This window comes from Poecilia reticulata, linkage group LG15, assembly GCF_000633615.1.
Source record: "Poecilia reticulata strain Guanapo linkage group LG15, Guppy_female_1.0+MT, whole genome shotgun sequence".
NCBI lineage: Eukaryota > Metazoa > Chordata > Actinopteri > Cyprinodontiformes > Poeciliidae > Poecilia > Poecilia reticulata.
The window spans coordinates 12,764,103-12,782,025 of NC_024345.1; the positions used below are offsets into that span (position 1 = coordinate 12,764,103).

At 39.3% G+C, this 17,923-nt stretch overlaps 1 protein-coding gene across 2 annotated transcripts in view; it reads right to left on the reverse strand.

Annotated features, from left to right (window-relative positions):
* Nucleotides 1–17,923, reverse strand: part of adam12b (ADAM metallopeptidase domain 12b) — a 95,474-nt gene that overhangs the window by 32,280 nt on the left and 45,271 nt on the right. For both annotated transcript variants that reach the window (XM_008429319.2, XM_008429318.2), the window contains exons 5-11: nt 16,543–16,619; nt 15,614–15,803; nt 13,851–13,916; nt 12,985–13,056; nt 12,435–12,604; nt 12,125–12,209; nt 10,009–10,157 (exon numbers count right to left, since the gene is read on the reverse strand). In XM_008429319.2, coding sequence (XP_008427541.1) covers nt 10,009–10,157; nt 12,125–12,209; nt 12,435–12,604; nt 12,985–13,056; nt 13,851–13,916; nt 15,614–15,803; nt 16,543–16,619 — 809 coding nt within the window. The remainder of the gene's footprint in view (nt 1–10,008; nt 10,158–12,124; nt 12,210–12,434; nt 12,605–12,984; nt 13,057–13,850; nt 13,917–15,613; nt 15,804–16,542; nt 16,620–17,923) is intronic.

Genomic DNA, 17,923 nt, shown 5'->3' on the forward strand with positions numbered 1-17,923 from the left:
AATTCAGAAAAAAGCTGATTTATTTTACTTCTGCACCAGCTCTTTCTCCAAGGACGTCCTTGATATTTCTTTGTCTTCTTGTCTCAGGTAACAATGTTTGTATCTGTCTTTCTTTAGTTTCCTGTACTATYTTATATTTTCTTCTGATTGGATTAAATCCTGTAATTCTGTGACGTCAACACGCATTGTTGTGTTTTTGTCCCCGCACGTGGCCACGCGAGAAAACCCGGGATCAAAAGGAAGTATCAGAGCCAGAGTTTTGCTAAATTTAACAGTAATATAAATATTCTTCCTTAACAAGGTGTAACTCCCTCCCTTTTCTTTAAGACTATGCACCTATTTCCAGCATAGCGTAAAGCGAAAGCATGTTTCATCACGGCTTCTTAAGGTTATCCTCTTAAAGCTTGTGTTCTCGAATGCTGTGGTGGTGCAAGGATAGATATAAGTAATTGAGCATGTACATGTAAATGTGACAACCCCAAATTAATGTGGCATGCATGTTTATGGCGACTACATGGTGACTATCGACTGTAACTGTGTATCCTTAATCATCCAAAGCAGACTATACCTCAGCCACGGTGAAACTCAACATACAACTTGAATGGACGTCTGCTGCAAGGCGGTAATTTTGTATCAGCAGAGGTTTGGTGATTGAGCTGCATCTCTAATCTAAGGCCTGCATTCCTCCAGGTAACAGCTGCTCTCACAGTCCTGGTAACAGATGCGGCCTCAGCCTGCCTGTGTACCCAGAGATGCCGTGACGATCTCTCTGTTGTTGCTGGCTGCAATTTGTCTTTTCACGAAGACAAACCGATACGCAGGAGAAAAATCTTTCCCGAACCCACGTGACGAAGCATCGTCATGTTTTGCGGCGAGCTTTTCTTCCATTGGCTGAATGTTGGCAGTGGTCAGCAGGAAAACACATTCGAATCGAAACAAAGAGTTCAAGGCAAAAAGTTTGATTTAAAACAAATAATAATATTGACATTGTCAATATTAATAATAATAATAAAATAGAATTCTCAGATGACTTTTCTATAAATCTGTTCCAGAGACAACTCCAGAGATGCACAGATTTTAAAGTACAAGAAGCACAATAATCAGTGTGTGTTATCACAGCTGCTGCTACACGGCTGCCCGGCTGTCCAGGAAATTAGCTGAGCGGAGGGTGTAGGATTCCCAGGACGATATTGGGTCTAGAGCTCTGCTCCCTCTCCAGGTATGGTTTGCTGAGGTGGAACTAATTTGACTACGCTCAACAGTTACACAAAATTTAATTAGTCAGACCCATTCTGCCTGTCGTATCTGTTTGAAAGGCAAATAAGTCACTTTTATTGGAAACAACACCCACAAATAAAGATGTTTATCTCATCAGTGATGTATGGGCTCATAAATTTGTGCTCCATAGAGAGGAAAAGCTTTGGTGCCACCTCGCTAACGAAGAGCTTAGTGGAGCTACCATTTCACAGAGAAGAAAGGAAATGATCTATACGTCATCTAATGAAAAACTTAAAATACCCGCGTCCTTTAAATACATTCTTTTAAACGTATCCACAAGGTTTACATGATTTTAGGACATACACAAAAAAGGAAATGATAGTAAAGATCTAAACACTTACTAAAAATTGCCATTTCTGTGTAGGATTGAAAATATGTAACTGTAAAAACCGACATTTAGGGATTAAAAATGTCTAAAATGGCTTTTACATATAGTGAGGACTGATGCTAAAAAGGGCATTTATAACATTTGTGTGAATCTATAAGTGCTGCTTTATTAATCATGTATTTATTTAACTGGTTCATTCAGAGATAAAACACACTGACTCGAGTTGAAAAGCTCAAATTATAAATTTATGATATGCAGTCTATACAAATATGTCACAAATGTAATTTTATAGAATAAAAGACAAAAAATGATGTCTGATTAAACCCTTTTTTTATTGCCATTAACGATTTATTACAGGCCTTTGATGTGCATTGTGGCATTCCCTGATGCCAGCTGTGCAACTGAGCCTTATTCTTCTATTGCGCCAAATTACCCCCATCTCTTTTAATCCCAAATTTGTTTTGGTGCAATCTGCATAACACAAAACAGTTTTGTTTTTCAAGAGGTGATTTCCATTACTATACAGTAAAATGAGCTGGTTTTTCATTTAATGCATCTGTAATGTGCCATTTAAATACAGACAAATTGCATCCGTGCAGCGTGATGAGGTATTTCTGAAAAATATCTTCCCTTCTGTCTAGTTTCAGCATTAGCTGCACGCACAAATGTTTCGAACCTGCTAACAGCTTTGTACACCTGTGCCCTTGTGTATAATTGAAAAAAAGAAATGCTAATTTATATTAAACGCTAAAAGATTTAGTCTTTAATTCAATAATTTAATCAAATTTATTATTTATTCATATTAATTTATTCCTGCTCTCAGTTACGTTAATGAAAAAATTGACAACTTTGAAGAACTAACAACAAATGTTTGTATAAAAACACAAAGCTATGTTGGCATTCTTTCTTAAAAATACCAAGTTTTTATAAAGTTAGCAAGACAAAACAAGATCCAGGAAGGTTGGCCCACATGGAAATATGATGCTGCGTTCTTGCTGACTGATTGATCCGGCAACTAAAAGAGGCTTTCTCTTCCTAGTGACTTAGAACCCAATCGTAAAATGTACCGGGACGGAGAGACCAGGCATCTTGTCATGGATTTCCTGTCAGTATCATTTAGAAGCTTAATACAAGTGGGTTGAGAAGATAGGGGGGAAAAAAAAATTAGCAGTTTGGATAAAGAGTGGAGCCGCATTGTGAACGAGGCAAGGCACCGAGTACACAAGGGCTATAAAAAGCTCCGCTCTTTGCAGTCCCTCAAACTGACATCAGACTATCTCTATTGTTCTCCAAGACTCACCGCAGACTGACATGCTTTTAGTCCATGCTAAGCAGCCGAGACGTCTGACCTTTTAGCGAAATGTCAGCCTGCAACTCTTCCAGAAGCTTGTAGTGATTAAACATCAGGGGAAAAAAAAAAAAATCAAAACAGAACACAAGTTAAATTTTCTGCAAGCCTCTAGTACTTTGCTAACTCTTTAGTTTTTGATAGGAGAAATGAAAACAGTGATGTAGTTTTGTCTCTTACGGCCAGAAATGTTATTGCACTTTTTGGATATTTTTATGACAGGCCAACACAACACAGGGCACATGGTGTAAGGAAAAAGGTAAAATATTTATTTATTTTTACAAAAACAAGTGTGTATTGATTTGTTATGTTTGCAGTGACACCACACACTGTCATTACAGGTGCAAGTCTTCAAGGCTACATCCTACTCATTTTTGCTCATCTACAGACTTAAAGTTTTATCCTTTCATCTTTGAAAATGGATAAATCCCAAGAAAATTGGATGTAAAATTTCTGTGCCACATGAAATTTTTCCAATCTGAACCATTCTTTGGCTGCAAGTAAAAAATTTTTTAGGATGGTTTAAAACTCAAATCTCTAACAGGCCTTCTATTAGGATTGCTTTGTATCTACCTGTATTCATGTTTGTAATCAACTCTGAACAGCTTCCCTGTCCATGTTAATAAAAGACATAATCTCTCACATTAAATCCATGTAAAATAAGCTGAAGTTTGTTGCTATAAAAATGTATTAATAAAATATTAAGTTCCAGAGGTAACTAGCTCCCTGCCTGCTGTTCTTTGCGATTCCACTCGGATACCGAAAAAGACACAGGAAGGGTTTTGTGCTTTTCCTTTTTTTAAACTCCAGTTCCCACTTCAAAATATGTTTGCATACCATTCTTTTGCAAACAATGCAAAAGTTTCCACCTGTTGTTCAACGAAATCTCCCAAGACCTGTCTTTGTGTCTCGCACACCTGTCACCGTTCTCCAGATGAACAAGAAGCTATTCCTCCGCAGCTGATAGCGTTCTACTGTTTTTCTCCCAGTACCACTGTCACCCCTCTTTGTGTTTGTCCTCCCGCGTTGCCATAGGAGGAGATAAAAAGACAAATGAAACCACGGCTTCCACGCTCCGCCTGTCTACCGAGGCACAAAGCACCTCTCTGCGGAACTCTCTCAGTGCGCTCTGGCCCTGATTGCAGCTGGCAGTGTCACTGATAATCACGTCATTTAGATGCAGTCTGTCCTCCACTCCATTAGCAAGTCTAAGCTCTGCGTCTCCAAAATACACACACACACACACGCACACACACACACACACGCACACACACACACACACACACGCACACGCCGTCGAACGAGCTACAATGCTTCACAACTACGTGTTTAACATTCTGAAGACATCTGGACAAAAGAGGGTGGGTCAAAGGGGGCTGCCAATATCAAATAAATACATTAAAAAGAAATGGGGGAAAAAAATGAAAGAAATGCTATTTGTGATGGAGGGAATGAGTCCTAGATTGGATTGAAAATGATTGTTTTTTTTTGTGTGCGTGTGTGTGTGTGTGCGTGTGTGTGTGTCTGTGTCGACAGGAAAGTGAAAATTAGGGCTGATGGCTCTAGAAATTCAATTTTGGAGATACTCGGCTAAGTCAAGCTTGAACCTGTCATGTCCAAAATATTTTATTTTTGAGATAGTTCAAGGGGAAAAAAGTACAGACATGAACCTCCAAAACTAACACGATCCACACACTTGATGAATTGAACCTGTTCACATAAGACCAGGATAGTTTGGGTATTTAGTCCCTTAGTAAAGGAAATAATTTTTTATTCTTTTCCCTGTGGTTTTAATGGGCAATACGGGATCTGGAGACAAGGATTTGCCTCACAACCAGTGGGTTCCTGGTTCAAACTCCTTTTCCCTCCATCTCAGTCGCTTTGTTGTTATGTCATTGTTGTTCACCTGCCGGTCAGAGGAGCCCCATGGTGTGAACTGCAGGTTACATACTAGTTACTTTTGTCTGATTAAAATCTGATAGATGATTTGAAACTTCTAAGTCTGACAAAAATAAATAAAAGCAATTAAGGCGCTGTACTTAAATCTGAGAGCGGACTGCAAGGTAGAATATTTGTTAGCATGGTTATCTTGAGCAAGAAGGTCCTGTGTTCAAATTCAATCTTGCGCCTTTCTGTGAGAGGTTTGCATGTTCTCCCTCTGCATCAGTGAATTTCCTTTCACAATCAAAGAAACGTGCATGCTAGCCTCTCCAAATCGCCTTTGGGTGCTTGTAGTTTGACCTGTTTTGTCTCTGTGTTGACCTGTGATTATATGTCCAAGGTTTACACTGACAACTGGAAACAGGGAACAGTTGCCTCCCCCCTACTCAGCGAGAACTGAGCTGATGTCGAAAATTGATGGATGAAAATCTGCTGCTAAAAAAGTAACTATTTACTGAAAATTATGAAAATTAGGCATGTAACTCTTATCAAACGGCTTGCCTTGTTTCACCAGCTGAAACAAGCTGTTTACATGATCATTATAATCTCGTAGAACCAGGATAATTGTATATTGATTACTGGCCTGGTTGCTGCAATAAACCTGATCAGACCTAGTTTTGTGCAGCATTTCATCATTGTCCTACTTTAATACTTTACTTTCAGAGTTACACATATGCACTTCAATGTGTATTTTATTTCCAGACATGACTAAAATACAAATGAAATGTCAAACAGCTAGAAAATGCAAAGGCTGAAGTAACTTAAATCTAAAGTGGAGTTTAACAGCAGAGTAAGATGATTAGGAATCGTGATTCCCTTCTGATTTGTATCTACCTCTTTTTAAGACCATAAATCAGGAATTTCTATGTCTCATGTAAAGGACATTGGATGTATTTATTTGTACAGAGTAGACACAAGCATTTTGACATTGGCAATATGAATATTTTATAAGCTGCTATCGACACCACTCTTGGGTGTCGATCTCTTCAGAATAGTAATAAAATCCCAAACTGTTGTTTACTACAAAAAAATATGGATAACAGGAGCTGCAAGAAATAGCTTTAGTTTGAATCAACAGACAGGATCAATAATAATAACTGCACCGAAATGCATAAGATTGCGCGGGTTTATATGCGCATAAACATAATAATAAAATTCTCATTTTGTTTCCCTGCCTGGTATGCGGCTGAGCAATGCCAAAACTCAATAAAATCCTGATATCCTGCAGACTGAAATGAACAAATATTGAACATACAATTAGAATGGTATTAGATAAATGGGGAAATATTGATGTTCTGTGTCAGTGTAGAAAGACAAAATTGCTTGCAAAATGTCAGAGCATCATGGCACATTGATTTATTTAGACTTTTTTATTAAGAAACTGTGGAGTGACTGAGAATAAAAGTTCACTAATCATCTCTTTCGGGTGTTATCATGTCTAAACTCTTGATAATGATGCAAAACCAGCAGAAAAAAATGCCCTGAACCTTATTAACCTTTTATGTTACAAAGAATTCAATACCAGCACAATTTATTGTATCCAATTAAGATAGAACTGTCATTTTTCTGCTCTTTGTGCGTTGCATTGTTTGCATTGACCCTGCACTAAAATGAGTGATGCTGCTGTTCAACATTTTCCTCCAAGTCTCTCTGATGCTTTTGTTCAAATAAATGTGCTTCTATTTAAAAAAAAAAAAAAAAAAAAAAAAACGGAAACAAAAAGGACTGTTGCCATGGCTGCGAAAACAAGATGTTTTTGACAGCCTATTAAAACACATATTTTAAGAAAACAGCAATTTCTTCTATATTTTTGTTGATCTCTCCAAAAACAACTTTTGGAGTTGTAAATTGTAAATTAACACCTTTAAAGTTCCCATTACATTTGAGGATTTTATGTATGTATATCAAGAGGTATTGTTAGGGTGTTCTTCATTGTTAACAAACCATTACATTTTGCTTCTACCTTAAACACAAATGACATGATGGTATTGTTTGATTAAGGTAAATTTTTTAGATTTTTACAACCCAGTACAGACCAGTAAATGTTAATTTCCAGTGATAATATCCTATGTTGGTTTCATTTGGGTTTCCGTGTTGATCTTTTTTTTTTTTTTTTGCCGTTTATCAACCGTCTCAGATCTTGCCACATTAGTTAAATCCTGTGTCTTAGTTTGTTCATTCATTAGCTTTGTTCTTTATGATTCTGAATTTTGTTCTCTATGATTAGTGTCATTCATTCCCCCTGATTTATAACTCCTCTATTCCCAGTTCAGCTCTCTGTATTTATCATTTCACCTCCCCTCTGCCTGCCAGTTCGCTCTCCTTCGCAGCTGTCATCTATCTCCTGATTCCTCTCTGCCTGCATTCTCCATCCGCTGTTTACATTTGCCACTGATTAGTCCTTCTGGTTGCTTTGTCGGTTCCATTCTCTCTCCATATATAAGCTCATTGATCCTCACTGTTTTTCGCTGTTACTTTGCCCTTATTATTATTAATTATTATTATTATTATTATTATTATTATTATTATTATTATTATTATTATTATTATTATTATTATTATTATTATTACTCTGCCTGTTTCCATTCTTCACTCCATGGCCTGGTCTTTGTATGTTTTCTTTTTTAAATTATCATTAAAGAAAACTATTTTATTTAATTTTTTATAAGTTCAAATGGATTCACTTTTTAAAAGAGAAACAACAACAACAAAAAGATCAACTGATTGGTTATGATTCTGGTCCCTGTTTGGTCCAGTTGACTCATATGAAATGTGACAAACAAAAATAACTAAGTTAAAACAACTCCAGTAGTTTGAAATACTGAAATATACGACAATCTATCAACGTGGGTACAACATAAACATTTCATATCAGTCGAAACTGATAATTATTGATTAGTTCTGTATTTTAAATATTTGAAGCACTGCCACACTGTTGGCGTGACCTTTTCCTGTTTTATTCAGCTTTTTCTCTGCACTTCTGTTAATTTTTAAGCAGTTATGAGGGGAAACCTTACTCAACAGGCTGCTGCTGGGTAGTCAGAGTGAGTGAGTTACTTCATGCCACCCACCTGGTTTAACTGGCCATGAGGTTGAGCAAGATAATGTCTGCCTACTTCCCCCAGAACGGTGTGCAGTTCTATATCGGTGTTCAGAGAATATCCTATGTACTGAATATTTTAACAGATGTATTGTTGATATTGATTACAAGTCCATTGCAAGACACATTGTTATTGATTGATTGTCCAGCCTTAGTATAAAATATTACGAAGGTAGTTGGAAATGTAAACATCTTGAATTGTTTTTGGCAATGAAAAAAAAAAAAAAAAGCAAAATAATAAAATGTAAAATGACTAGCATCCACTAAGAGTCTGTGCAGATGTCTGTGTCCAACCCTGATTAATCCACACCAAATGTTAACAATAAACTGCAAAGGTGGGGCAAAACTAGAACAGATAAAGTAAGCTGAGCGTCAAAAAGCAGAAACATGCACAGTATTTACATTTAGATTTCTTTAAAAAAAAAAATTTTTTTATGAGTTGCTGTGTTCTCACTTTGGGTTATCTATCCCTCAGGGAGCAAAAACACCACTAAATCTGCACGGTGTAAAAATCACTTTATCCTTTTCTTCATTGTCTTCAACCCCCTCAATTATGCAGCTCTAATGAATCATTTCCTTTCATTACGGCGTGTCTAAGCAACCCTGTCAGGTGTTTCCTATTGTTTATTTTCACAGTAGACGATGGCCCTTAAGATTGCATCTGTAGATCAGAACTGTGGGCAAAGTCTAAGGCTTCACTTTGAGCTAAAACAAAAATGAAGTTTAGTCGGAACTAATGGACGGCTTCAAGACGGGCGAGAAAGTGTAAAATCTGGAAATATTTTCCCCATATGTGTTCCCAAAATTATACAAATCCACAGCTGTGCATGAAATGTGAGAATGATTTAATCCCCCAGCGACATGATTAATGTGTGGGACACATGTAGGCTGAGGTTTAAAGAATACCAGTAACCGTGCCTCTCAGTTTTAGCTTCATGTTCCCTGTGTTGTGGAAATCCTTCTGATTGCCTGCATCTGTGCCTTGCAGGACCCACCAACAAGGCCAACATTACTGGCGTCAGACCAAGGGTGAAATCTGCTTTCTCTGCTGCGGGTTCGTGTTATCTGCTAGCCGTTTACGAGCAGTCACACAGTCCATCGCTCGCAGCAGCCCTGTTATCTTAGAGACCCAGACAACGGGCGGAGAATGCCACAGCAGCTACTTTGTTCCAGTTCCAAACCATGTTTTTTTTTTCTTTTTTTCATTTTGCTCTGTGTGTTCTGAAGCATTCTTTCATACATCAGCACAGAAACTATATGAATTTGTTCAAAAAATGTGATGCAAAATCAGCACCTACTGAAGTTTTTTTTCATTATTATTATCTGTTGCAACACAGCATAAGACACCAGTATGAAGTTATGTAGACATTTCTCTTCGCAAGACATTGTTTGGCCTCGTGTGATATTCTAGATTTTTTTTAAAGCTGTCAAATAGTAGTGAACAACTATTAAACAAAATGAATTTTCCAAAGACTGGTAGCACAGCAGTTACAGCAATTTTTGTCATGAAAGCGAGTTTCATTAGGGATCTTGCAAATGGAACCTGTTGTTCTGTGTTGTGGCCATCATGTGTAAACAGCAGCCACACAAAACAAAAGTTTTTTTTCCTCATGTTTTTGAATAGCTGGTGTTTTTAACTCATACAGAGTCTTGTAAATGTATTCAAATGCTTTTACAGGGAAAACGTTCTGATTTTCTTGCACTTCAACCACAAACTTCAATTTTATTGGAACTCTGTGTGATTGTACACACAATGGAGTAGGACGGAAAGTAATAGTTTTCATAAAAAAATAAAAACAGAATGTATTCAACCCCTTTTCCATCTGATAGCCCAATACCTTTAGAAGTTACTTTATTTCATCTCTGTGAATTGCCTGGAAGACGAGTCCAAACAGCTTTGTTAATCTTTTCCTCTTAACGAATCATCAATGACACTGACTCCACCTTCCACTTTTGTCTTTTCGCCTCTTGGGAACTTAAAGTTGTAGATGAAAAGCGTGACCGGACCCTTACCCTGTGGAGGGGGTCATGATGCAGCCTCCACGGTCCACAGTCATCCTACAACCACAGCCACGCTCCGGGGTGTCGTGGTTCATGCCGAAGTTGTGTCCCAGCTCATGTGCCAAAGTCACGGCTGCACCCAGTGGGTTCTCCGAGTGATCCTGGTAGAAGAAAGCAACCCAACGTGTCATAAGTTACAAGCTGAAGGACACGAAAAAAAAAAAAAAGAGTGTGAAAATGTTATGCGAACAAACATTTTAAGAAGCGTACAGTTCGACCCTCTCCTTTCAGTTTTCTGCTTTTCAGTTTCTTTATGGAAACTGTATTTGATCTACCAGTTCACTATCACTGCAGAGCCAATCAGTCTGACTTCCTGTAGAGGCAGCTACATAAACCTCTGCATGACTCCACCGATAAGAAAGACAGACGGATAATGACCAAACTGGAAAAGAAACTTCATCTGGACAGTTTTACAGACCGAGGCTGGGAATAGACAGGAAATGAACACAGCATAGTATATATGTGTTGTGCTGCAGTGATTATTTAAACATCCTTCTTACTAAAAGACGGATGGACGGAGTCAGTCAGGATTCTCAGTCATCCTTCATTCCCCCAGGCGGGGGTTCTTCACAGTACCTTAGCCGTACCTACGACTGCCCTCTTCTGGACTGAGGTGTCAAATATGTCTCCAGGTATTCGTTGGCTGGTACTGCCACAACTTTAAAAGGCTATTAAATTTTTTAAATTTTTTTTATTGCGATAGGTCTGTATTTGAGCCTCACTTTTTCAAAAATGAGCCAGTCGTGAAAGGAAATTTCTTTCACGGTGACATTCAGAAAATCCGTACAGAAAGAGGTCTCCTTCGCGTAAATGCAGTATGTATTGCATGGTTTTGCAGATTAAAAACTTAATCTGCAAAACCACGATGGAGAGGGGCAAGGGGGGGCATCAACCCACTGCTGTATATCTTACTGTATTGTGGTTCTCTGGGACTTACATGAGAAAATCACATGCTTCCTTTGAAAGCACAGTCATCAGTGAAACGCTGAGGCCAAGCTGAGCCACTTCCTGCTCTGATTAAAGAGCAGCGTCATGGGAGCTGCACCCCGCCTCCAAACAGGAAGGATGGGAAAACTCTCTGCAGCCTTTGTCATGTTCGTCAGGGTGGCGTGCTTCTAAGTTGCATGAGACTGGGTTGAGTACTAATAATAGTCAGATGAGTGAAATGGGTAGAAAGATTCTATGATCACTATAAAGCAGGAATCCGATCCTTTTTTGATGGTGAATGGTCTAACCATATTTGTGACATGATTTCTATCCCCTTGGGGTGGGGGGGAATAAATACAAGATCCGGGGCAGAACACATGGTGCAGTATGGCTTGAGAAATAGATCATTTCCTCCCTGCCCTCACACAGCTTATTTGGCCTTTTAATCCCAATACAGACCATCTGCTGCATGCAAGTAATGGGGGGAAGACAAACATCTGGAAAAGCCTCATCACAGCGAACCAACCAGCAGAAATCCCACTCATTGATGGGGTGTACACATCTGGGCTTAGTCATAATGGCATTGGGCTGATAACCACTTTACGATTTGGCATCAGTCTCAACAGCTAGAAGCAAATTTACATTGTGTAGTGACACTCCGGTAGAGGTGACGCACAGTTGCGTATACGAATCCATTTTGATTCCAACGCTGCGAAAGAGGCAAACTAAACAATTCATCAGTTCTCATAAAAATGGAAATGCAGTCGTGTTCAATAGCCGCCGGCTCTAATTTGCCAAAGTGCTCCGCGAGATCGACATCCGGCCGCTTGTCTGCCCGCCGCTCCGACACAAAATCCCACCCATTTCCGGGTGACCGTTGCTTTGCTATCTCGCAGCCCGACCGAAGGAGTTCCAAATTAGCGCTTGTTCTTCCTGTATGTGTGGGCGCGATAATGTCAAAGCGGTAAGCCAGCACGCAAATCATGACGTCCTTCAGAACCCTAAAGCGCCTCTAGCAAACGACGAACACCTCGGCTCGTGTAAATCACAGCTGGATCGTGTTAGGCTCTGGACAAAGCCTCCTTCTGACACAGACCGTGCAGAAAAAAGTTGGGGTCAAGGGACAGTGCTTTATACTCACCATGACAATGCCTCCAGACTGCTCCACTGTGCACATGCTCATAATGGGCGCCATGCCGATGGTGGTGCCCTGGAAGTAAACGCCGCTGCAAAGTAACATAGAAGTAGAGACGTGTGTTTTAGTGTTTTGCAGAGCAGATGGTGTTTACACAGGCCTAATGTGCTTAAAGAGCCAGAGTTTCTTGTAATCTCTACTCACTGCATTTGTCTAATTCTCACCTTTGTTGGACGGTTTTTTGTTCTTATAAGGCTTTGATTATTGACTGAGAATTAACATTTTTTCCCACCTTTAATTTTAGGGTTAGGGTTACCTTATGAGCTGAGCGTTGTCGTGAGGCTTCTGGGGCAAAAGCTTCACCTTCCTCCAGTCTAGGAACTCGTGTAAGGTGGTGAAGGGATCTTGAGTGATGGGACATTTATCAGAGTCACTCCACACCTCCAGACCCACCAAAGCCACCCTGATGTTGAGCGCCCTGTAAAACTGAGGCGGAGGATGGCGCAAAACAGAGTCAGATTTAAGTTTTCAGTGTCCTAAATGCAATAATTCATGTTTGCCTTTAGTTGCTTATTATCTAAATCATAACATTACATTTTCTTTCTTGTTTTTTTTTATTTTTTTTACACAATCAGAGTATGTCTTTTCTATTTCTATATCAGTGCTTCCCTAAAATAAACCCATCTGCCTACTGCGCGTTCTAGCGATAGATACGCAGCTCTGGCTCAGGTCGTAGGCAGCTGCTTTAATGAGAAATTAATATATCACGCCATCCCTTCTCATTAATCTCTGCTGCCAACAAAATTTCTATTTTAAAAAAAGTGATTTATTCCTCACCCACAAAGAGGAGGGAGCACATGTTTTACCTTGTCCACATAATTGGCTATCTCTGCAAGCCGCTGTTTGACTTTCTCCAAGTCTCTCCCCTGTTTCTGGAACTGAAAAAAAAGAAAGATATCATGTTAGCCATGGGACAAATTTACATCCGCAAGAAGCCGACGCTTTGTGACAACATAATGGAGGACATCGTTTTATGATCTAAAAACTCTGAAATAAGACAGCACACACTCAAATGCAGGATTTCGCATTAATGGTTGCTTTAAATATTCCAAGTTTGTGTTTTTTTTTTTACTCTGTGTGTTAGGTATGTTTTCAAGCTGTGACCATCTGGATCTAGAAAAATCCCCCAGCATTACAGAGACGAATGGCGCGACTGCAGGGAAGCAGGTCTACTGGCAGACGTAACACGGCATTAAAGCTTTGGACGCAAACTGGAGAAAAGTCCCACCGTCTGTTTCCACCCTGCCGTGGATCCACCTGCACTTCAAATCTGAACAGCATGCTAAATCCCTTATAGTTTTTTTTGCAATTCCCTTTCTTTCCATTCAAGTCAATGGCATCAGCAGAGAGATAAGAAGAGGAAACCACCACAATGAGCTTCTCTGAGCTTACGGGATACTCTCCTATATCCTTGTCCTGTTTCCTGTCTGCCCTGCTGAGGAACTGAAAACAGACGTTCCTGCTGGCAATAAAAAAAATTAAAAAAAATCTGCTGCCACAGGACCACAGTGGGTTGTTGCATACTCACCACATTTAGCAGCTTCCAGAGAGAGACCTGCTCTGCAGCTACAGCAGCTTACTGTGCTTCTTTATGTTTATGGCATGAGGGCATGCTGGGTTTTCAAAGCATTGTGGCTGAACAGTGTCAGGCAGAGAAGAGTGGGCACATTACCTCTCTGTTGTCTGCGACGATAATCAGCTCCACGTATTTGGTCGTCTTCTGAGCATGCCTTTTATGCTGAGGGAGAACAATGAAAGAGGAATGCTAAAAGTTAGAAAAGCACTGCAATTTGAAAGTTTGGCGTGCAGGCTACATCTCAAAGCTTGCAGCATCTGAAAAGCCGTTTCTGCATGAATAATTTGATGATCTATGGAGTTACAGTTTTTGGCTTTCTTGTTGCGAGAGGACTGATATCTGTATGTAAGGGGAACATGACGCTAGTTATTGGGGTGAGTCTACATAGGTGAATTTGAAAAATTATAGCGATTTGAGCTGCATCTTTAATTTCAAAAGTGATAACATGCTTTATATATATTTTTTTTTTTTCATTCAATTTTTGTATAGGATTTGCATACAAAACATTCATGGAACAATAAATATCTTCATTTATTTCGTCTTACTTTCCATAAATATGAACTGGTTTATTTCTAAACTAAAAAAAAATACAAAAAAACAGTTCTTAGATTTTAGTTTGAAAGAAACAAATTTATTTCCAAGGAGCTCAGAATACATTCCTGTTTTGACGACTCAGTTAGGTTTTGTGGCTGTTAGACACACACGTCAGTGTAAAGACGAGGGCAAAAATGTTGCTGCATTAGGTAAAGCGCAAAATCTGTGGGACGGTTGGCGTTCCTCAGCAGGTCTGACTTGCTCTGCATTTGCTGTAAATCCATTCATTTGCATTTGAGTACCAAACATGTAGAAGCCAGGCTGGAGTCCAAGCAATTAGTCTTAGGTTTAAATTGGACATAAATGTTGTAAAGGTGTAATTTCTTTTATCTAAATGAGACACTAAAGAGGAACTGGCTGGGATATAAGGCATGTGCTGTGCAATGTTTTGCATTATGTCCTACTTGTAATTCTAGGAAGATTCTTCAAGGAGTTCCTAACGTTACAAGGAAATTGTCGAAGTTCTTGAAAGCTCAATGGTTGCTTCCATTGAGATCTAAGCAATAAAAATCAGGTCCATTAGTGTGAAACAAAACTGCTTAATTACACTGCATTGGGAAATAAAGAAAAAACAGTGATGAACTATTAGGGCAAGCGACAGGTAAGACTGGAAACAATTGGTGTAAGGAAGCTTTAATCGAGGTTGACAGCAACTGGTTGAGATTAATTGCTTTGCTCTTGAAGAAAGTTCCCTTAAAGTTTTGTCCCTGAGAAAGGTTTCTACTCCTGGATTATGTTTTTCATTGATGCCAAAAATAGTTTTAAACTGTATATAAAAAAAAAAAAGCTCAAACGTAAATGGAAAAATCCTAAAGTTGAACTCATTTCCACACAAAATCCCATATTTTCAAGCAGACCCAGTTCTGTTCTATGAACCCCTAAACTGAGATACTGTATAACTCTGGGTTCATTAAGTTCTGCACGAGGGTTAGCCCCACTTCCTGCCTCAAATGGAGTTTTTAATGTTTGGAAATACAAGCAGATGGATGCTGCACCTGCTCCATGCAAATTATCAGCCAAATGTTCTGCACGGGCCCTAGATTCTGGGCTCTTAACACGAATGAAATGAGTGTCAAATCCAAAGCTATCCCCAAAGGAACCTTTCCAAATCCATGTGATAGCCAACACGCTCGTCCTTGGTCAAATGCCTAATATTTAATCATGAGCTCAATAGTAGTTTTGTCAGGGATATTTGATGATGAAATGCTACAAAAATAATGATTTAAGACCTTTGGTTTGCAATAAAAACAACACTGTGAACTCACCCTGGTGTGAAAGGACTGGAAAGGGCTTTTGATGTGGCTTTCAGGGGCAACAGAGGACAAATTAAAGCCATGGCCGCAGGCTCCAGGGGTCACTTTGAGCTCTTCCACTCGGTAAATGAAGTGGGCCCCAGCGTCGTGGCCAGACACGGGCTCGATAATAAATGTCTTGTTTTCAAGTGCAACAAAGCCTCTGTAGAGAGAACATCCCAAGTAAGAAAACAAAACTTCAAAGCATGAGCACTTTCTCAAATGCCGTAAATGATTGAATGTGGCTGTCTCTAATGGAACAACCGAGGCAACTCTGTGTCTACAATCTCACTTTTCCTGAGGCTACAAGGAGAAAAAAAAATTTAAATCTGAATTGTGTTTTTATTGAGCCACATGTTGCTGTGGTTAAAACTTATGACTTTGTAGATAAAAGCTCCAAAATACAAGCAAATCAACTCAGATGCAGTAAAACGTGGGATGCTATATATAAACTTTTTTTTTTGTTGTTTTTACAAATGTAATTTCAACTCTCAAGCTGACACGCAAAACGTTTCATGTTCGTGAGCGGCTCCTGTGTTGTGAAAAGCAAACAGTCTGTTTCAAAGCTAAACGATTCGAGGGAGAGACAAAGCTGTGAATTTTACAACCCGGTAAAACGCTCCTTACAAAGAGACTGCAGAGAGCGATTCATCATTAGCAACAGGCAGATGCAAATTACTGTCAAAATGAGAGCAAATACGCCATAAACGCCTCAGTGACAAACACGTTTGTGTGACAATTTTACTCCGTAGTTCACCGACAACAGCCTTAAGGGAAGCTTAAGAATGATTGGCTGCCGCGCTGAGTGACTTAAGTAACTCCAAACTCTGCAGCAGTGCACATTACTGAAAGGGCAGCTTTAAGATGCATCTTGAATACAGAACGATTCAAGCGTCGCTCACCGGAGTCCCAAGCAGGCACTGAGGGTTACATCAGAGTTGGGATGCTCCCGCACTTCGCCGTGGTAGTAGCAGTTGTTCTAAAAAGAGATCGACAGACAACATTTTTGGAGAGAAAACACTTTGCACAAATCCCAACGGATAACATGAAGGGTGTTCAACTTTTCCACATTTGTTAGACAAAACAAAATTATACATGATTTGAAATAGTAAGACCAGATTCTCCTACGTGAGCTACAACTCGTGTAGGGATCCATGAGTGACATGAGTGTCAAATCCATTTTGTTCTGTTGTCTCATCTTAGTTAATGCTGTGAGTAAATGCGCCTGAATACTTAGGAGGAGTTGGTCTATCACAACAGTGATTTTATAAACATGGTGTTTGCACTTAAAGCTTGACAAAATGTGAAAGAGTTCAACAGGTAACAATGTGAGTTGCAGCTCATGTAGGAGAATCTGGGTTTGTAAGTATTGGAGGATTGAGACTATTGGGCAGTGGTTTATTTTCTAACACGACATTGACACTGAGCTGCAATGGAACAATCTAGATCCAACTAAGCTAATCCATTGCAATTCCATTGTAAAGACTATTTTCAAATCATGTGCAATTTTGTTTTGTCTAATAAATGTGGAAAAGTTCGACGCCCTTTATGATTCACTTTTGGTAAAAAAAATTAGAACGATCCTTCAGTGATGCGGTCGCCCCTGCTTGACTTCAAAAGAGCAAAAGACAAAATGACATGATGCTTATGCTGCCATACTCTTTTGTCCATCCTCTCGATTAGTCTGTTCTGTAAAACAGTCTCTCTCCTTCTCCTCGCAATCAGGCACTTTGAAATTAATACAGCCAACACAGTCGAAGGGAGGAGCAGGAAAGCTGACATGCGTGTGAGGCGACAGTAAATATGCTAATAGTTTATCCTGCATCAATCATCCAGTGGAAGCAAAAGGGCTTCCCACATCAAAGAAACAATGTTTGCTTAACATGGAGACAGAAATACGATTTAATGTCTCACCTGCAGTAAACAACTATCTTTGTGTTTTTTTTTACTTTGAGTAAATCCAGATCTGTTTGGAGGTTAAACCTGACAGCTTGTGCGAGAGGGACTGAGACCAAAGTCCACTTCTGCCATTTGAAACCAACCCCAGTGCTAAAAGCATTATACCACTTGATGTGAGTGTTGTTTTATGAACCAATAAATCAGACACGGGCTACTTATTTACAGAATGGATGCTGGGGTTTTATGCAGGAATGCAACGTCAATGCTCTTCCTGTGTGAAAAACGTACTAAAAACCAAAGGTGCCAAGCATTTCTAGTGAAAGTAGAACATAAAAGTAAGACAATTAACATTTTTTATTCACATTATCTCACTTTTCTATTAGG